This window comes from Dipodomys ordii, unplaced genomic scaffold, assembly GCF_000151885.1.
Source record: "Dipodomys ordii isolate 6190 unplaced genomic scaffold, Dord_2.0 Scaffold13, whole genome shotgun sequence".
Taxonomy (NCBI): domain Eukaryota; kingdom Metazoa; phylum Chordata; class Mammalia; order Rodentia; family Heteromyidae; genus Dipodomys; species Dipodomys ordii.
Window position 1 is genome coordinate 9,139,488 of NW_012267229.1, and position 24,424 is coordinate 9,163,911.

The window sequence follows — 24,424 nt, forward strand, 5'->3', positions numbered from 1 at the left end:
CACTTCCAGCTTTTTCTGCTTCTGTGATGCTGAGGAATCGAACCCAGGGCCTCGAGCATGCAAGGCAAGCGCTCTACCACTGAGCCACCTTCCCAGCCCCGTATTTTTAAAAAAATTCTTGCTAACTTATTTATGAAAGCAATATTTATGCTTCATGGTTTTGGAGTGCTTTCTGGAGGAATGGTTTTCTTTTTAGCTCTAATGCATGTCATGTCCATTGTTAGTATGTACTTCTTTTTCTCTCTCTGAAATCCTAAATTCACCTTTAGTTACCTTTTAGGATGGAAGCTATTTCTCTGACTTTTCCATTTTTTTAAAAACAGTTGTTTGAAAATGGACAGTTACTAAGTACTTGCCTAGGAAGGACAGAGTACTGAGTTCTGAGTTCAAACCCCAGTTCTATCAAAAAAAAAAGGATGAAAGGAATGTAATAATTATTTAAATGTTCAGAACTTACACTTAGGGAGCGAAGTTTCTCGATTTTCTTTTGAAGACCTGTTGATGAAAAAGCATAGGTTCGAAACAGTTGATAGCTTCTGTAGTATTCATGAAAAATGTATTATCTGTGTTGATAGGAAGCTTCAAGTTAAACAATACTGATACAGTCATCACTGTTGTTTTATTTGATTTTGGCAGAATGTTAATGTAAGAATACAGAATTGATTCTTTTATTTTTTTACCTTCCCATATTTCTCACCTTCAACCATAATGGCATAACAAATTTCTCAGCTGGCTATCTCATGGGGTACTTTGAAAATATAATGCGTGGGGGTATTTGTTAGGTTCTAGAATCCATCTTGGAACATAGACTCTTTCTGAAATAGATTTGCATGGATTCAAGAAAGGATTCAAATTTCTTTCTTTTTTTTTTTTTTTGGAGGGGAAGTTCTGGGGTTTGAATTCAAGGCCTTCTACTTACTACGCGAGCACTTATTACTACATGAGCCATGCTCCCAATCCTTTTGCCTTTAGTTTGTTTTCAAATAGGAACTTACATTAATTATTTTGTGTAGGCTAACTTCCCAAGGGCAACATTCCTGTCTCCATATTTTCAGTTTCAGGGATTATAAGCATGTATCATCATCCTAACTGGCCGCAATAAGATACTTTAAGTTGTTCAAACATAATTGTTAGTATTTATTTAGTTTAGTTTTTTTTTTTTAACAACACTAGAGTTTAAACTCATGGCCTTCTACTTGTTAGGTAGAAGCTCTACCACCTGAGCTACATAGCCATTTTTGCTTTGGTTATTTTTGAGATAGGGTCTGGATCTCTCTTTTATGCCTGGACTGTAGTGGATCGCCATCTTCCTATTTACACTTCCTACATAGCTGGGATGACAGGTGTGCCACTGTGCCCAGCTGTTGTTTGAGGTAGATTTTGCAAATCCTGAGCTGGCCTCAAACTGTGATCCTTCTGATCTTTACTGCCTGAGTGGCTATGATTACATATGTAAGCCACCATGTCCAGTTGTTACTTAACTTTTTTCCTATTTATAGAAAAGTTTTCTTGTTCAATGTCAAATTTAAGACTGCTGTTATATTTGCTTGAGGGAGGGAGTGTCAAGATTATATATAATTTGGGTATTAAAATGTGAATAAGCTTGAGTTGTCACTATGTATTTTTATTTCCAAAACATGCATAATAATTACCATTCTTTATATTTACTTGCCAGATGGTATTGAAACTCTGGATTCTGGATGGCTGACATGTCAGACTGAAATAAGATTACGTTTGCATTACTCTGAAAAACCTCCAGTCTCAATAACCAAGAAAATATTTAAAAAATCTAGATTTAGGTATGACAATTTGTGCTTGTTACTTAGGCCATTTATTTTTACTAATGCTATAGATTTCTGACCAATTTGGTTTTTAAACTTTACATATATAAACTAAACATAACACGTACCTGTCATTTTCTAATAGTTACAGGTTCTGTAATAGTGGCTTTTTTCTGTAATAGTGATTTTTTCCAAAAATTACTATTATTATACATATTTGTTTTAGTCTTTTTTTTTGGTACTGGGATTTGAACTCAGGGCTTTGTACTTACTAGACAGGTGCTTTATCACCTAACGGTACCTCCAGCCTACTTGGTTTAGTTTTAATCTCTCATTTAGAAACAAAGTTTTTTCTAATAAAGATGTGTAGTTTCTAGGTTACTTTTATAGTTGCTATCATTTAAACCTCCTAGTTAAGTAGTAAACAGTTTGTTTTAAAACTTATAAGTGGAGGCTGGGAACATAGTTCCAAGTGGTAGAACATCTACCTGGCAGCTGCAAAGCCCTCAGTTCAAACCCATGATCATACCCTCACCTCTGCCCAGAATTTTGTGTTAAGTGACGAGAAAATGACATATGGAAATACCCTTCAAAATTTCAAAGAATAACCAAGAAAATTGGTTATTGGTGAGTTAAAAAATGAAAAATTTTCCAGATATGTTTTGGTTGTTGTTGGTAAGCCTCTTAGTGTCACAAATAGATGTAAAGCTCTTTAAAATTTTTTCCTATGTCATATTGTACATACTTTTGAGTGACCTAGCTTCTGAAAGACTAAGGTAGTTTATTAGAAGTCTGAATATACAACTTGTCTGACCAAATGGCAGGGATGATTTTAGTCATTTTCAATTACTAAAAAGACATGATTATACATTCTTTTTAAGATATTATAGTCTGCAAATCAAACATTTTACTGTAACTGTTTAAATATTATAGTTCATACATATACCAAGAATAGGGAGGGATGGAAAAGGTGGTTGGTAGTTCACAGCATTGGCTATGATATAAGAGTATTTAGGCATGTATATACCTTGCCCTTAGCTTCTGAAAAACTGAGGTAATTGCATCTGGGAAGTCTATTTGACTTCAAAAATTCAAGTATTTGAAAGTAAATTGCATGATAGCTGTAATTTTTTATTATTAGAGTAACATCTTGATTGGCTCAGGATTTTTCTGCTCTGGGTTGATATAGGGAGATGGAGATCTGGAGGACTGTAGTTTGAGGCTTGCCTAGGCAAAAAGTTAGCAAGACCTCTGTTTTCACCCAATAAGCTGGGTTTGGTGGTAAACTATTGTAATTAATACCAGCCACTTGGATGTGTAGGTAAGAGGATTATGGTCTTAAGTTCAGCCCCAAGCAAAAGCGTAAGATGCTAGCTAAAAACCAACTAAAGCAAAGAAGGCTTCAGACATGTATCAAATGATACTGCTCTTGCTTAGAAGGGACAAGACCCTGAATTCAAACCCCAGTGCTTTCTCCCACAACACTCCTTAAAAATATTCCTTATTGTTAAAGGCTAAGAAACTGAAGTAGGCAGTTACAATTGAGATAATAGTAAACGCCTCTTTGAAATTTGTTGAAAATAATGATGAACTAAAACAACCTTTAATTTTAGTAGGTATAATAGACATCTATCTCATTTTAATATCTTGCTGAAATTTCTGTATATAGGTAAACCGTTAGCTAATTGTCTTTAACCTGTATAGCTTGTGTAGTCTTTATTCACGTATTATTTTGTTATTAAGCATATTGGGGGAACACTTGAATTTTTCTCCATGTCACTTCGCATTATTATTTTCCCTTGTTTTGTAGGGTAAAGCTTACACTAGAGGGTCCAGAGGAAGATGATGATGATAGGGTATCTCCCACTGTTCATCACAAAATGTCCAATAGTCTGGAGATATCCTTAATAAGTGACAATGAGTTCAAGTGCAGGCATTCACAGCCAGAGTGTGGGTATGGTTTACAGCCTGATCGTTGGACAGAATACAGCATACAGACAATGGAACCAGATAACCTGGAACTAATCTTTGATTTCTTTGAGGTGAGTCTTTATTTCAGTGAGGAATTTGACAATGTAGACAGTTTATTTTTATATGTAGTTTGCTTTATTTTAGTCTAACTTGTGTAATATGATCCATACAGTTTTTTTGGATTTTTGCCACTTAAAAAAGCTTGGAGTTGTTAGTACTATTACGAAAAGTGCTAAGCCAGGCGCTGGTGGCTCACAACTGAGATCTGAGGGTTGCAGTTCAAAGCCAGCCCAGGCAGGAAAGTCCGTGAAAATCTTATCTACAATTAACACCAGAAAACTGGAAGTGGCACTGTGGCTCAAGTGGTAGAGCACTCACCTGGAGCTGAAGAGCTGAGGGGCAGTGCCCAGGCTCAGAATTCAAGCCCACGACAGACCAAAAAATAAAATAAAAAAAGAACAGAGCTACTGCTGCAAGGAGATGAATGGAGGCTGAGCATCTGGTGCATGACAGAAACAGGAGGGTCATGGTTAAAGGCTAAATATGTCAAAATTAGCAATGAAATCCTACATGAAAAACAAAGCAAAGAATAAAATAGAATGGGGACATGGCTCAAATGGTAGAGTTCCAAGTTTTTTTGTTTATTTGCAGACTCCAGATGGAACTCTGAGTCTGCAAACAAATAAAAACAAAATGAAAACATATAACCAAGGGATCTTCAGTAAAATTGGTGTTTTAAATCAAGATTAAATGTCAGTGTCTGCTAAGCAGTCTAAATGCAAGTGAATGGTATTGTAGAATTGAGTATTATTATGTTTTGATTTAAACCACCAGTTATATCTTAACTCAAAATTCACCAAATAAGCTTCAGATCCATGGTCTCATGTGATGTTACCTGGACTACTCCTCTTACATTTCAGCTTTATCTGGTAACATAGTGGCTGTCAGCAGCTCAGGCCTGCGTCTTAACATACATAAGCACCTGCAGCCTTGGCCTTTCCAATACTTGGCTCTGGGTATGTCTTAAGCCTGTGCCTCCTATTCCAGGAGGCTTTAGGGCTCTGACTGGCCAGGCAAGGGCAGAGTACTGTGTTGTATAATAACCCATCAAAGCCAAGCCAATAGTTATGTGAGAGAGATAGCTCCCAAAAGGAAATATCACTTATTTAAAGAACAAGGAAGCAATCTAAACTACCTAAATGTACTAGTATAATACCAGTTAGGGATTTTTCTTTGGGAGGCTGGAGTAGTAGTAGGATCAGAATGCAATGAAGTCCAAGTTGGCCTTGTATTCCCAATTCTCCTCTCTCAGCCTCTAGTTGTATTTTTCTTTTTCAGTAGTGCTTTTGCATAGATTCTGAGTTGACTTTAAACACATCCTTGATCCTTACATTGACCATGGTTAAGATTTGAGTCTTGTAAACCTACTTTTTTAGGAAGATCTCAGTGAGCCTGTAGTTCAAGGTGATGCCCTTCCTGGACATGTGGGCACAGCATGCCTTTTGTCATCTACCATCGCTGAGAGTGGTAGGAGTGCTGGGATCCTTACTCTTCCCATCATGAGTAGGAATTCCAGGAAAACAATTGGCAAAGTAAGAGGTAAGTTGGGAGAAGCAAATAAGCTAAGATTAAGTTAAAATTTTCATTGGCCTTACATTTGAAAATAGTAAAAATTAATATCATGCCTTTAGATTATTTACTAATACAGTAATGATTAAATTAGGAGCCTGTCTTGAATTTTCTGGAAGCCTTTGTAGTTTTGATGTGATTTTTCTTTTGTATGATAGAAGATGTAACTGGTTTAAATGTCCAGAATTTTATTGACTTTATAATGACCTTTAAAATCATTTCTTCCTTTTTCTCTTTTTTTCTATGAAAGTTGATTTTATCATCATTAAGCCATTGCCAGGATACAATTGTGACATGAAATCTTCATTTTCCAAGTATTGGAAGCCAAGAATACCACTGGATGTTGGCCATCGGGGTGCAGGGAATTCAACAACAACTGCCCAGTAGGTTGAGTAGATGGAGTCATCATGCAGTCAGTAACTAAGGCTTGATTAGGTTAATTAGCTTGATCTACTTGATACCTTTATTATTACTTTGTAAATTAAATATAATTTGGTGATAAGGATCACCATTTCAAAGTACAGGCCAACTCTGTCTTAAGGTTCTGGTCAGTCTTTTTTTTTAATTATGCTGTTTTAGTAAGGTGAAATCATTAAAAGTAGGAAGCCAGAAAGGAAAGTTTGATGCAGAAAGCTTTTGTGGCTTCTTTGTGTCTATATTCTTGCTTTTGCATCTTGCCCTCACTGAGACTGTTTCCTCATCTATAACATGGAAGGGTTTGGTCAAGGTTGTTCCTAATGTTTTTCTATTTTGCACATCTATGATTCTAAGAAACTGTAAATAAGCTTAGGGAATATTAGTTCAACCTAGTCCTCATCAGAAGGATGTCCCATCTGTTGTTTTAGTGAATTATTTTTGTGAAGTTTTAAAAATTATATTGTTGTAACTTATTGACATAGGCTTCTTTTTATTTTAGAGCTATATCATGATAGCTTTTGGGGGCAGTGCAAAAAATCCATAAAATAAATTTAGTTACCATTTAAATAAGTTGTTTTTTTTTTCCTTCCCCTTGTTCTTTTTTTTCCTTTTTTTTCTTTTTTTTTTTGGTCAGTCATGGCCTGAACTCTGGGCTTGGGCGCTGTCCTTCAGCTCTTCAGCTCAAGGCGAGCGTTCTACCACTTGAGCCACAGCACCATTTCTGGTTTTCTGATAGTTAATTGGAGATAAGAGTTTCACGGACTTTCCTGCCTGGGCTCACCTTGAACTGCCATCCTCAGATCTCAGCCTCCTCAGTAGCTAGGCTTATAGGCGTGAGCCATTGGTGCCTGGCTTTTTCCCTTGTTCTTAGTAAGATTTTTATTGTTCTAGTTGGGTGCAGTAGCTCCTTCATGTGTGGTATGTGTTAATTATTATTCCACAGGGATTCAGGCTGCCTTAGGCAGCAAACAAGACCCTGTTTGAAGACTAACAAGAGCAAAAGGTCTAGTATGTGGCTCAGATGGTAAAGGGCCTACCTAGAAAGGGCAAGGCAGTTGTCATATTTCCATCCTATTGGTGTATCCATCTTTTCCACTTCCCCACAGTGTGCCAGTGTTCAGTTATCTAGAGGCTTCATTACAAGAATTAAGTTTCTATTTCTCTTGCATGTGTGTATGCACATGCATGTGCACACCTGGCCTTTTCCAGTTCATTGGAGATAAGAGTCTTTGGGACTTTTCTTCCCTGGCTGGCTTCAAACTATGACTCTCAGATTCCTACCTCCTGAGTAGCTAGGATTACAGGTGTGATCCACTGGCCCTTGGCTCTATTTCTCTATTCTTCATACTTAAAGGTGATTGTTTTTGCTTAATCACTCATCTTGTCTATAAGAAAATAAATCCATATGAGTTGGAATGCATCACATACTTGTTTTCAGCTTAGAAACCCTGAACAGTTGTGGTTTGCTTTTCTGGAATAAAGAAACCAGCCAAGTGTTATGGTCATATTTTGGGAATTACAAATTAGTGTCAAAATAAAGAATAGGTACTATTACTTCCATTGTTAAATATTGTAGTTGGCACTTACACATTTGTTTCTTTTCTTTGATTATAACTATGTTTTTCAATTTCAGATTGGCTAAAGTACAAGAAAATACAATTGCTTCTTTAAGAAATGCTGCTAGCCATGTAAGTGACCTTTGTTAAAAGAACTGTGGATTGTTAAAGTAGAGAAATGGGGCTCCAGGCAGTCTCTCCCAGTTTGCATTAATAGGTGAAAAGGAGAAATATTTATAATTCTTCTTAACATGTTTCCAGGTGAAGACAAAACAGCTCTTGACATTTGTGTTTATAGATTCTTGTTGAACATTAGTTTTTAAACATAAAATTATAACCATCCTTTGTTAAAGAAATTTGTTATTGGAAAAGGTAAACATTGCTACTTATCACTGACTTCTAACTGAATATGCTTACTCATTTATTCACTTTGGCAGTGATGCTTAGAAGATCAGTGGTGATTTTATATTACACTTAAGACCGGTATCTTCCCCTTCCCCCTTCTGTTTTTGTTGTTCTTGCTTCGTTATGTTTTGTTTTAGTGAAGTAAACTTTACTACTAGGTTCTTCAGTTCCTTTGGTTCTAATCTGTGATTGATGGTGTGCTCCTATCCTAAAATGGGCACATCTTGTATGACTTAGAGACACTGTAGGGGTCAGTTGCACATACCCTTTCTTTCTTTCTTTTTTTTTTTTGGTCGATTTTGGGGCCTGAACTCTGGGCTGGGCTCTGTCCCTCAGTACTTCATCTCAAGGCAAGCGCTCTACCACTTGAGCCACAGCATCACTTCCAGCTTTTTCTGCTTCTGTGATGCTGAGGAATTGAACCCAGGGCCTCATGCATGCAAGGCAAGCACTCTACCACTGAGCCACCTTCCCAGCCCAACACATACCCTTTCTTATATTGCCTTTCTGTGGGTTATAGTCAGTGACTATGACCTTCAACCTTCAGGTGGCTTTGTTTTAGTGAAGATAGACATTTATATGTCAGTTTGTGTTCTTGGACCTTAATTCATAGGACAGAATGGAGCTGCTTTTAAAATTATATTCTTGTCCTCTTCATTTGTTTAGGCCTCACTCTGGGTGTTTGGCATGTATATCATTGTTGTTGCCTGATTGTATCTTTCAGCAATTGTAGTTTCTGCTTTAATCTAGTACTGATACTATTTATTAGTATGTATTAGTTGTACAATGGGAGTTTCACTGTGACATTTCCATACATGTATACAATGTGTCCTGTCAACCTCTTCCTCTCTATCATTCTCCTTAACCTCTTTGCCCCCCCCTCCTTTTTTTTTTCAAATTTTTTATGGTGATTAAGTGATTACATAATTTCCCAAATTTCAGTGTTGTGGGATAGTAATGCTTAGTTAAAGTCACAAACACATTCTAACTTTTCAGGGGCAGATTGTCTATTGTGGTCTTTAACATTTATGGGTTTTATGAGCTTTGCGATACAGTTATTTCTTCCACATTGGGTGGTATGTACATTTCTTTTGTTTTGCATAGCATCAGCTCTTCCCTCTTTCCCACTTGTTCCCTCCCTCCCATCCCTGCCATTGAGTTGCTTAGTTCATTTTGATCAATGTCCAGTACAGCTGATGGGTTCCGCTGTTGTATGTTTTTCCTCATTCCCTCTAGTTCTGTGTCATCCTCCTGGTTTCCCTCTAGTGTGCACATATATACCATATATGTGATCAGCAGCATGGAGTTATGTAGTAGTGATTCGACCAGATGAGTGGAAGTCCTTTGTTTTTTAGATCTTGTTAATTTTGTCGTATCACCTTACATTTTGGATTTAACATCCACTTGTCAGGCAGACCATGTGCCGTTTGTCTCTTTGCTCTTGGCTTACCTTGCTCAACATGATTTCTTCTATCTCCATCCATTTCCCTGCAAATGCCATTATTTTGTCCTTTCTAATGGCTGCATAATATTCCATTGTGTATAGAAACCACAATTTTTGGATCCATTCATCTGTGGTGGGACATCTGGGTTGTTTCCATATCCTGGCTATTGTGAACAGTGCTGCAATAAACATGGAGGTGCATGTGTCCATGTATACTGGTTCCTCTTGTTCAGGGTAGATTCTTTGCCCCTTCTTAAAATAATCTCACCAGATTTGATTATTCTATTTTCATACATGCAAACAAGTATTTCAACCATATTAACCCTCATTCACCCTCTCCATTTATTCATTACTGATACTTTCTAGGAAAACTTTTTTTTTTTTTATTGGTCCTGGGGTTTGAACTCCAGGCCAGGGTGCTGTCCTGGCTTCTTTGTTCAAAGTGAGTTCTCTACTACTTGAGCCATAACACCATTTCTGGGTTTTTTGAGTAGTTTATTGGAGAAAAGAGTCTCGTGGATTTTCTTACCCAGGCTGGCTTTGAACTGTGATCCTCAGATCTCAGCCTCCTGAGTAGCTAGAATTACAGGCATGAGCCACCAGCACCCAGCTAAGAAAAGTTGAAAATATACTGTTTAGGTAGACCCAGGAACAGAGCTTTTTCAATGTATTCTTTTCCTCACCTCATCTCTGAGGTGAGCTATTTAACAAACGTATGTAGTAGTAGCCCTGTATTCCCAGCTCCTATTAGGTCCTGTTTCTACTACAAGCAGTACTCTGGGTGTTTGAAGTAATTCCTTGAGGGGAAGGAAAAAATTGTACTTTGCAAGACAGAAAAATAAATTGCTTTAAGAGAATATATTACCTTTTGGAAGAAGCTTAAAGTATGATATTAATTAGCACATTTTTACATTTTGTGTACTTATCAGTAATCTTATTCTGACTAATGAAATTCTTAGTTTTATGTTCTTAAAATATATGGTATACTAGATTATGTTTTTCAATTTTTTTTGTTTCCTTTCTTCTGCTAGGGTGCAGCCTTTGTAGAATTTGATGTACACCTTTCAAAGGACTTTGTGCCTGTGGTATATCATGATCTCACCTGTTGTTTGACTATGAAGAAGGTATCTTGAAATTCCTTTATTTTAAACTTACTATATAAAGGTCTAAAACTAGGAAGTCATTTATGAAATAGAAATGGTCAGTTTATTTCCTTGATGTGTTACTGTCAGTCCTCACTTGAGTCCTTGAAATTTTGAGAGTGTAGAGAGGTATATAACTTGATATCCTGGAGTAATGTCTGTTTTGCTGAATTTGCTTTTTACATTACTAATGAAAGGCTTCCTAAGTGGTGAAGCAGTCTGCCACTCTAACTGTATAGAGGCAGAAGAGGAGGAATATCAGGGTTTGTATTCTAGGTTCCCATCTATGTCTGCTTTATTCTATTTTTCAAATTAATAGGCTACCATAATTTGGCTAAAGCAAGGGTCATAGTGAACACTTGAGGTGGTTAGGAGTCAGTATTGGATGGCCTCTGCAGAGAAGGGTACTGCTTTATATGTGAGAATTTTTTTTTTTTAGCTAGTGACATGTTAACTGAGAAATGAAATGTTTAGAATCAAACTTCAAGACCAGTGTTTTGGTGCCTGAGGTAAAGGGAATCTCAAGGACAGTGGGTACAGGTGAGGGGAGCAGTAATTAATGTGTGCTGGGTATAGTAGGAATTGAGAGAATGGACAAGAGGGCCAGGGGAGAATCCACAGTGATATTTGTATGCATGTACATTTTTATCACTGTTGTTGTACAAACATTATTGTTATTATATGCCTTCTGAACTTCAGTATACAAATGATCAAGCGATTCTCAGCAACTTTGGAAGGTTAATTTGGCATTTTCTTTAAAACCGTTAAGTATCAATTTCAAGTGGGTTGTTAACACGTAGAACACTGTACCAGTCACTTCATATTATATAAAATAGAGTGACAAGACATCTGGATCATGTGCAGTAGATTCAAAGTATAGTCCTGGGTTGGGCTTACTATGACAGATAGAAAGGGACCCATCTGTGAAATGGTATCTGTAGAGGGAAGAAAAGGAATCTATCAATTCAGAGTACTGAAGCAGAATAACAAAAAAGGAATGAGGGCTGGGAAGGTGGCTCAGTGGTAGAGTGCTTGCCTTGCATACATGAGGCCCTGGGTTCGATTCCTCAGCACCACATAAGCAGGAAAAAAAAAGCCGGAAGTGGTGCTATGGCTCAAGTGGTAGAGTGCTAGCCTTGAGCTGAAGAGCTGAGGGACAGCGCCCAGGTCCAGAGTTCAGGCACCACGACTGGACTCCCCCAAAAAAACCCAAAAAACAAAAAAGGAATGAAAGAGGTTGATTGTTATTGAAGAATGTTGGAGGTTTTTGTTGTTGTTTTTTTAATTTTAAATTTTTTTTTTTAATTTAGATTAGCCTTGGGTGTTAGTTGTTCATGTCTATAATCCTAACTTGGGAGGCTGAGATCTGAGGATCATGGTTCAAAGCCAGCCCATGCAGAAAAGTGCTTGAGACTCTTTTCTCCAATTCACTGCAAAAAAGCCAGAAGTAGAGCTGCGACTCAAGTGATAGAGCTCTAGCCTTGGGCAAATAAAGCTAAAGGACTGTGCCCAGACTCGGAGTTAAAACCCTAGGACAATCAATAACAACAAATATCCTAGTTTATTGAAGAGTATTGCTGATCCCTCAAATTCATGAGACTATTAGGCTATAAAATTGGAGCAATCTGAATTAATTTGGAAATGAACATAGTGTACATAGTGTACATATGGTCTTTTAGGTCAGGTTTTTATATATATATATATACACACACACACACACACACACACACACACACACACACACACTTTTTTTTTTGGTCAGTTGTGGGACTTGAACTCAAGGCCTGGGTGCTATCCCTGAGTCTCTTTGTGCTCAAGAGTAGCACTCTACCACATGAGCCAGAGCACCACTTCCAGTTTTTGAGTGGTTAATTGGAGATAAGAATCCCATGGGGACTTTTCTACCCAGGCTGGCTTTGAACTATGATCTTCAGATCTCAGCCTCTTGAGTAGCTAGGATTACAGGTGTTAGTCACTGGCACTTGGCTTCAAGTTTTAATTTTTAAACCGCCATCTTTCATGTAAAAACAATTCATGTCCACTAGAAAAACAATACAGGTAGTATAGAAGATATAAATTGAAACTTAAAGTTTTCCTTTCCCCCTGTTTCCTTGGTCTCACTTATTTTTAATAGTTTCTTATGTATCCTTCCAGAAAAAGTTTATGCATACGCAGGTTTGTACCAATGTACATGAGTAACTATATACATGCAATGGCTTTTAATGTAATTGTTGGATTGATGACTTATTGGTACTACCTTAATTCATTTTCCTGAGATGGTAGTACCTGTAGCAGTGTGATATTTGACATAGCATTAAAACCTAGTACAGTAGATTTGCTTGTCCGGGATACTTGGCAGATTAAAGTTCTTGTTAAATATTATTGCTTATGGCTATTCAGACAATTTTCATGGCAATTTGTTTGGTGGCTGCTCTTTTAAGTCAAACTTAAATATTTAAAAGTCTTAGAAAAGTTTAGAAACTTACTGATTAATATTTGCATGTTGATTTCTTAGGCATGTAGCATGAATATGTGTCAAACAAAATAAATGTGAAGAGTGCATGATGGAAGTAGAGGAAATGATGACTGATATCCTGCTGTCTCACAACTTCCTCCCAGCTGCCCTTTTCTTCTAGGCACTCACTGCCTGAATTAAAATCAAGCCAGGAAATGCAGCTCTGTGGTAGAATGCTTGCCTCGCATGTGCAAGTCCATGAGGTTGATCAGAGCACTAGAGAGAAAAAAAGAAAATGCCAAAATAGAAAAGCTGGGAGGTAGTGTTAGATACAAAGGGCTTTTCTGCATGGCAATCATATTGCCTACCTATAGTTATTTTTATCATAAGTAATTGAAACTATAGGCCCGTGTAATGTAAATATTTATTAATGAAGAAATGGTCCATTTTTTTCTCTTTTCTTTAATAGAAATTTGATGCTGATCCAGTCGAATTGTTTGAAATTCCAGTAAAGGAATTAACATTTGACCAACTCCAGTTGCTAAAGGTACTAAGAGTAGCATACCATGAGAATGTTTCCTAAGCTTTCGTACTTCTTATACTTGCCTCTGTGTAATGTTATTATATATACAACATGGTTGAATATATATTCGGCATGCATTGATGAAGGGAAGGATGGATTTGTGTTGATTTGTCTTTTACCATCCAAGTACTAACCAGGCCTGACCGTGTTCATTTAGTTTCTGAGCTCAAAAGAGAACTGGTGTGCTTGGGATGTTATAGCTCTAGAACCTTTGGTCTATGGTCATGCATCCCATTGATTTTTGCATTCACAAAGGTGAAATTTGCATTAGAGGTAGCCCTTCATATCCACAATCTTAGGTTGCTTCTGGTCTTCAGTAACCCTTTCTTATAAAACTGTCCTTAATTTGTAATAAGGCTTTTACATGATAGTTGGTATGTGTTCATTTCTAGGGTCTTTGTATATTATGTTTTACCATGTTAATTTTACATAATTCCTATTCCCATCTTATGATGCCTAAATAAATGATTAAGTATATTTTCTAAATTAAGAGGTTTTATGTAGTCTTTCCTTCTTGCATGTTTGTTCATGAGTTTGTATGTATATATGTACTACATACAGTGGTTAGTACTTATTAAACTGCTAATGCTGCATTTTATAATTCTTTTCTAATGTACTGTTTTCAACTTAGTTTCATTAACCATCTCTTAAACGATGGCCTTTTCTAATGGCATTTTGTGTGTTTGTGTTTTTTTAGCTTTCTCATGTGACAGCACTAAAATCTAAAGATCGGAAAGGTATGTACCAATATGGAATTTCTGTAGGATTTTTTTGTATTCTTTATTGAATTTCTCTTACTTGTCTTTTCTGTATTTCATTCAAATTTGTTATTTATGTATGGCAGGCAGTGCAGAAGCTTGGACACTGAGCCTTTTGCATGCTAGGCAACTACTACTAATCCATACCTCCAGCCTCATTCAACGCTTTGGGTAGTTTTCTTAACATTCAGCTTGGTGTTTATTGATGTCCTCTGTGATTTCATTGATCTTTTTTTTTTTTTTAAACCAGGTCTGGCAAGTTTTACTAAAGTTTTTGTTTATTTGTTTTTTGTTGGTCATGGGGCTTGAACTCTGAGCCTGGGCGCTGTCCCTCAGCTCTTTAGCTCAAGGCTAGCACTCTACCACATAAGCCACAGCGCCACTTCCAGCTTTTTTTCTTTTTGCTTATGTGGTGCTGAGGAATTGAGCCCAGGGCCTCAGGCATGCAAGGCAAGCGCTCTACCACTGAGCCACCTCCCCAGCCTGCGTGGCAAGTTTTATTAAAGAAAAATTGTGCACTCTTTATTGTTCTGGCATGCTTGTAATGATATCAGAATCACCTGGATCAATGATAGCCAGTGTGCATACTCTGTAGTATTTTCCATATGCTGTGCCCAGTTTAGTATTATTGCCACTGTAGTAATGGACATCAGTTTTTGCCAACATAGCATAGTATACTATTTCAGATTTCCTCAAGGCTGGGCAGTTGTTGGCAAGGATGACCAACTTCCCTTTGTCCTGTCCAATCATCTTCAGAGTCTGCTTGTCTCCCAGCACATACTTTCCCACTTTTCATAACAAGTTGGAATCTAAAGTTGATCAACTCCAGGGACTTTTCATCTTCTTGGCAGCCACCATCTTCTTGCCTCAGGTGGGAGGGCTTCCAACCAAAGCAGCTGATAGGATGGCCGGGTGGAGAGAAATGCTCATTGATCATTCTTGTAGTCATTTTTTATTGTATTCTTTGAGCCTTTATCCACTTCACTATCATTGTTTTGTTCCCCTAACATTCATTTTTTGAGAAATTATGTTTTTTTTGGGGGGGTGAGGAGCCTTTTTTTTGTGATGGGATTTGCACATATGAAACCAAGCAGTTGGTTGTAAGTTTTAAATACTTGTGTTTTAGTTGAAGTATCCTCAAGGGTCAGGTATGATTGAGGTGCTGTTTTTCACCATTAAACTGGGTTATAGCTCAGTAGCAAACATTAACCCAAGTGCTCAGAGCACTGGGCTGGAATTACAGCACTGCTTAGACAAAGGAAATCTAATTGGAGTCTCTTGAAGAAAAGTCTGCTGTCTGCTTCTGGGCAGACACCTTTCTTATTGAAAGTTCACTTTTTGCGATAAGGTCTGCTGGCTGCAGAGACCTTTACATTACTGTGGCCCAACCAAGCAGGGCAGCAAGTGACCAATCCTTGGTATAACCTCTGAATGCTTAGACAGTGATATGAGCAAATAGATCACTGAGTTTTGCACTGGCTGGAAAAAACTGTTCGATTGAAGCATTCTGCCTGCTTGTCTCAGTGCTCCAAGACTGTCCAGCACTTAGTTCACTTTTCTGTGAGGGGAGAAGATGCTAGAGAGATTGTAATGCAGGGCTTAGACTGCAGTTCTCCTACTTGTGATTCTCCGTGCCACTGTATGGCAGTATGTTCCAGCAACATGGAGACACACAAATGCTCTCATGCTTTCAAAATTTAGGAAAAGACTCATCTAGGAGCAGTTTATTGAGTCTTTTTTTAATTTAAATTTTAGAATCTGTGGTTGAAGAGGAAAGCTCCTTTTCTGAAAACCAGCCATTTCCTTCTCTTAAGATGGTAAGTTCCTTTGGAAGTACCAGGGCAAAGCTGCCTTATTCTCTAATTTCCTGAATATTTTATTTTCTTATTTGGGCACCAAAAGTATTATGTTGAAAACATGACTAGTTTGTCATTGTGGTGTGCTAAGGAAAACCATCATTTTTGCATGGGGTACCTGTGCTGCTTTTTGTTTTTTAATACCATGTACTTGCTCAAAATTCTCAGTGGGTTAATTGGCAGGAAATTCTCATATTTCTATATAAAAGGTTGGAAAGGGCACAGAAAAGTGGGTGGGAGAATGATAATGGTGAGATAAGTATGTTCATCATATGGAAAGCTATACCCAAGCATGGAGATGTACACATTCAAGTTGGTATAGTACCAGCTATTAGTGAAAAAGCCAAGCAAGAGCACCAGGCTCTGACTTCCTAGTACTGGTACAACAAAACAAAACAAGTATTGAAAACTGGATCTTAGACTTAGAGAGAAATAGCATTTCCATTTCTCCCTCCTACAAACTTCTACTCTCCACTTTTTTCCCCCTGGTAATATAGGGTACAGTAGATTTCCTAGTTGAAAAGCCTTTATCATGATATTCATAATGATTTGAGGGGGGGCTGGGGATAGAGCATGTTAGCTTTAACAGTATATTGTTTGGTTGCTGAACTGATTACTATAGTTTGAAAGGAAAGTGAATAGTAAGCAATCTATAACAAAACTTTTCTTTAGTTGTGTACATTAGGATTTAGGTATGCACTATTCAAGGAGTTAGATCATTAAAGAATATCTCAAGTGGTTAAAATTTAGTATTGAGGGGCTGGGAAGGTGGCTTAGTGGTAGAGTGCTTGCCTTCCATGCATGAGGCCCTAGGTTCGATTCCCCAGCACCACATAAGCAGAAAAAGCTGGAAGTGGGGCTGACCTTAAGTGGTAGAGCGCTAGCTGTTAGCTGAAGAGCTGAGGGACAACGCCCAGGCCCAGAGTTCAGGCCCCACAACTGACCAAAAATAAATAAATAAATAAATAAATTATTGATAGTCAAGGATATCACAGCTGGATGCAAGTGGCTCATATCTATAATCCCAATTATTTAGGAGGCTAAGATCTGAGAATCATAGATTGACACTAGCCTGGCCAGAAAAAGTCTGTGTCGTACTGGTTTATATGCAGCTCACAGTGAACAGACGGGGCTAGATGCCAGGTCACCATACCCCCAGGCTTTCCTTTTGCCCCTATGTGTTAGTATACTTGATTTGCTGTTATAAAGTTGAATGCCATATATGTTAGACATGTGAAATGACTTTTTAAAAAATTGAAAGTACTTGGGGTTTTATCTCAGGGCCTTGCACTTGCTAGGGAGATACTCTGCCATTTGAGGCACACCTAGCCCAGGTGCTGAAAATTTGAAATAGATTGAAGTAAATACAAATGTCATTCATTTTGCCCTCACATGTTCCATATTAGTTTGGTATTTAAGGCTATACAAGACAGTTTTTTGTAGGTTAATGATTAAGCTTTATATTTCACTTGATTTTTTTCCCTTATGACTGCCAAACTAATCTGATTGCAAAATCCCCATAATTTTCTTATTAAATAAGTGATAGAAATTTGATTTATGGGCCTCAGCATAGTTTTCCAGTTGGGAATACTATATTTCCTAGCTTACTTCCTATCAGGAGTGGTATTTGTTGAGCATTGTCACTATGTATTCAAAACAACCTAAAAAGCATAATTTTTCATATAATTGTCTTAGTAAAGTATATTAACACTTGAATGTAACACAGAAAACATTATAGATGTCTTCTTGATTCTTGCTTACAGTTTACCTAGGATGTTTAGAAGGAATAATTAGAAGAGTTTTGGGTTCATTATCTTTGTGGTGATAGTTACCCAGTTATGACACTGGAAACCACTGCTTTTGCTGTGATTATACTAATTTATTTAACACAATCAACCAGATTGTCAGTATGTAAAAAGATGATGGTTTATATCAGAGACAAAAAAATTGTATTCTTATTAGTAGTAGATCTTTACTGATTACTTTTGTAATCATTTTTTTCCTAATTTTTCTATCAATCTCATCAAAAACATGTAGGTTTTAGAGTCTTTGCCAGAAGATGTAGGATTTAACATAGAAATAAAATGGATCTGTCAACAAAGGGTAAGTGATTTTGTATATATGACACTGTTCTTTCTTTTCACGTTTTTTTAAATCTCTCTCTTAGCTTCAGTGAGATTAAGTGAAACAATTCTTGTAGCTTCTTCCATCAAAACACAGTTCTTGTTTGATCTTTTAGATAATTTCTGTGAGTACTCTTAAATTAAAGGTCCATGTATCAGAAATTTCAGTTAACGTGTATCTTATGTGCATATTAATATGGTTTCCAGGCCTAATTTAAAATAGACAATCAAAAACCTCATTTTTATTTTTATTTTATTTATTTAATTTTTGGTCGTGGGGCTTGAACTCTGGGCCTGGGTGCTATCCCTCAGCTCTTTAGCTCAAGGCTAGCACTCTAACACTTGAGCCACAGCGCCACTTCCAGCTTTTTCTGCTTTATGTGGTGCTGAGGAAACGACTCCAGGGTCTTATGCATGCAAGGCAAGCACTGTACCACTGAGCCACCTTCCTAGCCCCTCATTTTTATTTTCTAATTCCCCATCTAACCATATTTTAATTAAACAGTTTTGGTTGGGCAGTAGTAAATTCTAATAGTAACTCTGGAAAAAAAATTTTCTATAGGTGTGGTTTAAATCATGCCCAGGTTTAGTTATTCATTTTTTAAACAAATATTTATTGGAAAGCTACTGTTACCAAATGGTGGAGCATGAGTGAAAAATGCTTGGACAACAACTAGGCCCTGAGTTCAAGCCCTAGAACAGGCGCACACGCGCGCGCGCACATTCACACACACATACACACAAAGATAACAAATATTGGCCAAGGAGTGGCTATGTGGAATTCCCTACAAGGCTGATGGGAATGTAGATTGTTATAGCCATTATGAAAAAGCATCTTCTAAGGATATGAAAAATAGAACTGCCATATGACTCAGCCATATGACCTTTATCTTGTAAAGATAACTGCCTTTCCATGTTCAATGCAGCATTGCTTTTAATATCCAAAATACAGAAGCAACCTAAGTGCCTATAAGTGGATAAGTGGCTAAAGGAAGAATACCACACAGATACTCTAGAAAATGAGATCTTGCATTTGATCTTGCATGAATGAGCTTGGAAGATATTACAGGCTAAATGAAATAAACCTGACATTAAACTTTTTTTTTATAATCTCACTTATATGTGGAGTCTAAAAAAAGTTTCAAGTTCAAATACACAAAGATAGAAAACAAAAACTGGCTACCAGGAATTGGGGTGGAAAAAGAAATAGAGAGAAAGATATAGGTCAAAGGCTATAAAGCAACAGGTAAAGGATGAATAAGTATAGATCCCCTGTACATGTGAGGACTGTAAGTAATACTTGCACTATCTGTGTGTCCCATAATGTCCTGTTGTATACCTTTAATAAATTCAGTAAGATATATTTTACAGTTTTTAAATAGTGACTTGATATATGTGTTTTTAGGGTTTTTCCTAGCACTATGATTCTAAAATGTATAATGGCTTTTATTTTCCTTTTTCTTCTTCCTAGGATGGAATATGGGATGGAAACTTGTCAACATATTTTGACATGAATCTGTTTTTGGATATAATTTTAAAAACTGTTTTAGAAAACTCTGGGAAGAGGAGAATAGTGTTTTCTTCATTTGATGCGGATATCTGCACAATGTGAGTACTCTTGGAATGTTGCTAGGGCTTGGGTGCAAGGGTGGCTGGAAGATTGGGAAGTGTTCACAGTTAGCCTTTCATCTGTCCTCTCCCTGGTCATGTTGCCCACATTTTTGTGTCCCTTCCTTGGGCTTGCAAGTTGCCCTTTACTGTATGGCCCTGTGAGGGATCACAGCCCTTCATGTCCTTCTTATTGAACTGTAAGCCCCAGTGGACTGTCTCGTTGCCCACTTTTGTGGCTTATTTTAATTCTTATGTAGAAAAGCTTTGCATTTTTATGCTTTGATCAAAAGGCAACACATGCTTAGAGTGGTGATAGCTGAGTAATGATTTCTTTTAAATTTTACGTTGTTTTCTCAAATGTAAAAATAGAACATTATGGTTGTCTCCGTAAAAAAAAAAGTATTTTATTAATTGTCTTTTTTAGGGTTCGTCAAAAGCAGAACAAATATCCCATACTATTTTTGACTCAGGGAAAATCTGATATTTACCCTGAACTAATGGATCTCAGATGTCGAACAACCCCCATTGCAATGAGCTTTGCACAATTTGAAAATATTCTGGTACGTTTCAGTTTTATTTTTTCAGTTTCTATTGTTTTGTGTTGTAGAACAGTAAATAAGGCTTCATATTACTCTGTACATCTGTTTAAGGTTTTGACTAACATGTAACAAGTAATTAGCACTATTTAATCATGAGAATGAATGCACATTTAATGTGTGTTTATAAGTTATGTGTATATATTATTAATTTTTGCAAATGTATATGTATATGAAAAATCTATTTTAGAGAATAAACAAGCTGTAATAAGAAATTGTAACATTTCTTTGTAACATTGTTCTGCTTCTAGACTACCATTTATAGTTAATATATTACTTTTTTTGCAGCAACTCTCTTTTTAACAATTTCCTTTTTTTTGTAACAATTTCTTTTTAGGGGATAAATGCACATACTGAAGACCTGCTGAGAAACCCATCCTATATCCAAGAGGCAAAAGCCAAAGGACTAGTCATATTCTGTTGGGGTGATGATACCAATGATCCTGAAAACAGAAGGAAATTGAAGGAATTTGGAGTTAATGGTCTAATTTATGATAGGTATTTGTTTTTTGTAAAAAATTTACATGGAATACTAGAAAAAGTGTAGCTTTGGTCTTATAAAGTTACAAATAAAGTTAGTTAAGCTAACTTTGAAGCATATCAGAGTCACAAAAGATGACCAATCTCTAACCCAGATGTTCTAAGTCATATTGGAGAGAGAATAGCTGTCTGCCTGACCTGTTTTCCCTGTCTATCCTCTTTCTCATTAGTCTCATTACAATTCTGTGGCTTCTCTCTCTCTCTCTCTCTCTCTCTCTCATACACACCCACACACACTCTCTCATACACTATTGTGTATCTCCAACTACGTCTTTCCCCGACTTGAGTTCATGCCAGTCCTGGGGCTCGAACCCAAGGCCTAGTCATATTTAAACTTTTATGTCCTTTTCTACTGCCATCTTGATTTCAACATAAACGGCTCCTGTCCAAGTCTCTGTTGGGACTTTGGACTATTTTTTATATGACTGTTCTTTATACCCAGAGCCAGTAAGATATATGTAGCCAAAATAACATCTACTCATTGTGTTCACTGTTGTCATTCGCAGCTAGGCCTCCATATCTCCCATGTGCATTATTGATGTGGCTTGGCCCTTGCACCGGTCTTTTAACTGTACTTCCATACAGTTTGTTCTCATAACTGCAGCCAGAGGGAGCTTTTTAAAACTTAAGCCAGATCATGTTGTTACTGAAAATCCTCCCATGTTTTGCTGTGTCCTCTGGAGGAGTGACGTCTTTATAAGGGTCTGATCCTCTTCCCTCCAGCTCAGCGTACTACCTCCCAACCTTTCCCTCTTCCGACCTTTCTTCCAAAAGGTTTTGCCTATCTGCTGTTTCTCTTTTTAGCAGAGAAAGACTCCTGCAGAGCGTGGAGTGCTTGTTACCTCAGAGAGGGTTTTCTGAAATAACCCAACATAAATAACAGCCTGTGTTCACAGCATGTTTCCTGACTTTGCTCCATATCATTTATTACCACGTGATACATGCCCTGTGAATAATATGCTGCTTGTCTGTTTTTCTCTCTGGCTTCTTTCCCCTGGCTTCATGTACATAAACACTCCCACCTCCTGACCTAATGCACACACACAAATGGGGACATAAGCTGCACAAGGGAAGGCATTTTGCCTGCTTTGATCACCATCTCCAGAGGCCAGGATACATTAGGAACTCAAAACGTATGCTCGTTTTGCATTTTGTTTTTGTTGTTATTTTGTGTTTTTGTTTTTAATCATCTTTCTGGGTGTAGATTTCACAACCACCAGTTCTTTAGTATAAAGAAGGTTTAGGTTGGAATGTTGTTTACTTACTGGTGGAATTATAGGCATGTAGTCTCAGGCAAAGAGGAAATGATGCATCTACAGTCCTCTTAAACACTGTCCTAGGATTTAGTTCATATTATTCTTTGTTCTACAAAGTGATATCACTTGTTAAATAAAGCTTTTCCCTTCACTGTTGTCTGAATTAGTCTGGTTTTTAAATTGTAGTCCAGATACTGCCCGCCTTTTAACATATTTGGTTGATTTTGCATAAAATAGCATAACCTGTGTCTTTTTTTTTTTTTTTTTTTGGTCGGTTGTGGGGCCTGGGCACTGTCCCTCAGCTCTTCATCTAAAGGTTAGCGCTCTTATCACTTGAGCCACAACGCCACTTATGGCTTTTTCTGCTTATGTGGTGTTGAGAAATCGAATCTAGGGCCTCATGCATGCAAGGCAAGCACTATACCACTGAGCCACCTTCCCAGCCCCAACCTGTTTGTTTTTTTTTAATAGGTATTTCTAATAATTAAAATTTTAAGTGAATAGTTTATGTGTATGGAGAAAGGAATGACTGCATAGTATTTTTCGTAAGAAAAATGTAATGTGAGATTATATAGTGTGTAGCTTTTTAGTTGAATCTTCACCTCAGGGACCTTGATTGGTTAGAATCATATGTTGACATACAGTGGAGAACAGAAAGTTACATAACAGTGTAAAAAGTTCTTCCTGGCTGGTTTCTTTAAAGAGAAATAACTTAGTAGGAATTTGACCATGATTAAAATGGCTTTGTTAGGGTTTTTGTTTTAGGCTAAAGCAAGACCCTGAACCAGGGCAGGGGTTGAGTTGCAGGAGCATAGTATTTTGCAGAGAACAGCTTGGCATTGAACTCTCTTAGAGTCTGATGTGAGATAAGGTATATTATATTGCAACAGATTTTTACTTATGAAAATTGTATTTTAAAATATAACAAAAGTACTTCATGTATATATTTAAATTTTCAAACATTTCTCTAAGAAACAAAAGAAAACCCAGCAATATCTGTGTCTCTTCTTCCCATTGTTTCTGGCCAAGTCCCCACCTCCTAAATCTTTTAGCTATTGTATTTACATGCATGTTTCTAAATTAAGTTTTGAGAGATTAGTGGTTTGATGCATTTAGAAAAGGTATGGAGATTATTTTATATGTTCAAATACAATTTTCTCAGCTGGATGGTGGTGGCTCATACCTGTAATCCTAACCTACTAAAGGGACTGAGATCTAAGCATCACAGTTCAAAGCCATCCCAGCAACAGTGTCTTATTTCCAGTTAACCAAAATTATCCAAAAAGCTGGAAGTGGAACTATGGTTCAAGTGGTAGAGTGCTATGCTTATGCTTGGGGACAGTACCCAGGCCCTGTGTTCAAGGATAGGCACAAACTTTTTTTTTCCTCTTTAAAAAGACATTAAAACAGTAAATTTTATATTTAAACTTGTTATCTTACACGAGCTGTTTTATTTGACTTTCTAGTATTTTGAGAGTTTTTGCATTTGGGATGGCATTTTTCAAATGGTTGTCTAGTTTTGTTATCAGAGAGAGTACTAGCCACACAGTAAGCTGCTCCTGCTTCCCTCCTTTTAATAAAAAAAAAAATATTTCTAGGAGCTGAGATACACAGCTCAGTGGCAGAGTTCTTTCCTAACATGTGGTTGGCCAAAAAGAACTGCAGTATTCTGCAGCACAGTAGCCAGGATGCTGGCACTGACTCACCGGAGTACACTCCCCTTAAGTTAAAAGGCTGCTGAAGTGACAGAGCCTCCTTTGCATAATCACTTCAGCATGCACTCCTTTTAACGTGCCCACATTGGTGGGCACAAGCGTCATCCTGAGAGACAGGAACTTGGTATATACTGTGTTCCTTCTTTTTCCTGTAGCCTAAATAGATCTTCTCATTTTTACCTAGTTCATTGGTTTATGTACACCCTTACATTGTCCCAAGAAAGATCCTTATATACTTACCTCCTTCCTGAAAAAGGAAGGTATAAACATTTTTAGGTCTTTTATGTCTAGAAGTGTGACTTGATTTTGTGCAAGTCATGATTTTTCATTAGAATTTGATCAACATTTTTCTATCATATTTCCAGTTTATGCATTGACTTTGAGGACTGTGAAGCCATATTGGTTACTAGTCCTTAAGTAATCTGGGAGCTAGGAGAATTTCTCTTTGTCAAATTTCCAGAGATGGGTCTCCAATGAATCTATTTTCACCCATTTTTCTGGGCACTAGGTAGCTCTTTTAGCCTTATCAGTACATGTCACTAAACATAACCTATTTCCTAGTTTCACATTTTTTTTGTCTCCAGTT

The 24,424-nt window shown here is 37.2% G+C and overlaps 1 protein-coding gene and 1 pseudogene across 4 annotated transcripts in view; one reads left to right on the top strand and one right to left on the bottom strand.

Annotated features, from left to right (window-relative positions):
* The window catches only part of Gpcpd1 (glycerophosphocholine phosphodiesterase 1), a 53,854-nt gene that overhangs the window by 26,347 nt on the left and 3,083 nt on the right, over window positions 1–24,424 (top strand). For all 4 annotated transcript variants that reach the window (XM_013010889.1, XM_013010890.1, XM_013010891.1 and 1 more), the window contains 13 exons: window positions 1,676–1,799; window positions 3,592–3,823; window positions 5,189–5,351; window positions 5,632–5,764; window positions 7,432–7,486; window positions 10,235–10,327; window positions 13,270–13,347; window positions 14,081–14,120; window positions 15,897–15,958; window positions 18,035–18,100; window positions 19,592–19,728; window positions 20,156–20,291; window positions 20,665–20,825. In XM_013010889.1, the coding sequence (XP_012866343.1) occupies window positions 1,676–1,799; window positions 3,592–3,823; window positions 5,189–5,351; window positions 5,632–5,764; window positions 7,432–7,486; window positions 10,235–10,327; window positions 13,270–13,347; window positions 14,081–14,120; window positions 15,897–15,958; window positions 18,035–18,100; window positions 19,592–19,728; window positions 20,156–20,291; window positions 20,665–20,825 (1,480 nt within the window). The remainder of the gene's footprint in view (window positions 1–1,675; window positions 1,800–3,591; window positions 3,824–5,188; window positions 5,352–5,631; window positions 5,765–7,431; window positions 7,487–10,234; window positions 10,328–13,269; window positions 13,348–14,080; window positions 14,121–15,896; window positions 15,959–18,034; window positions 18,101–19,591; window positions 19,729–20,155; window positions 20,292–20,664; window positions 20,826–24,424) is intronic.
* LOC105981658 lies at window positions 14,652–15,131 on the bottom strand (annotated as a pseudogene).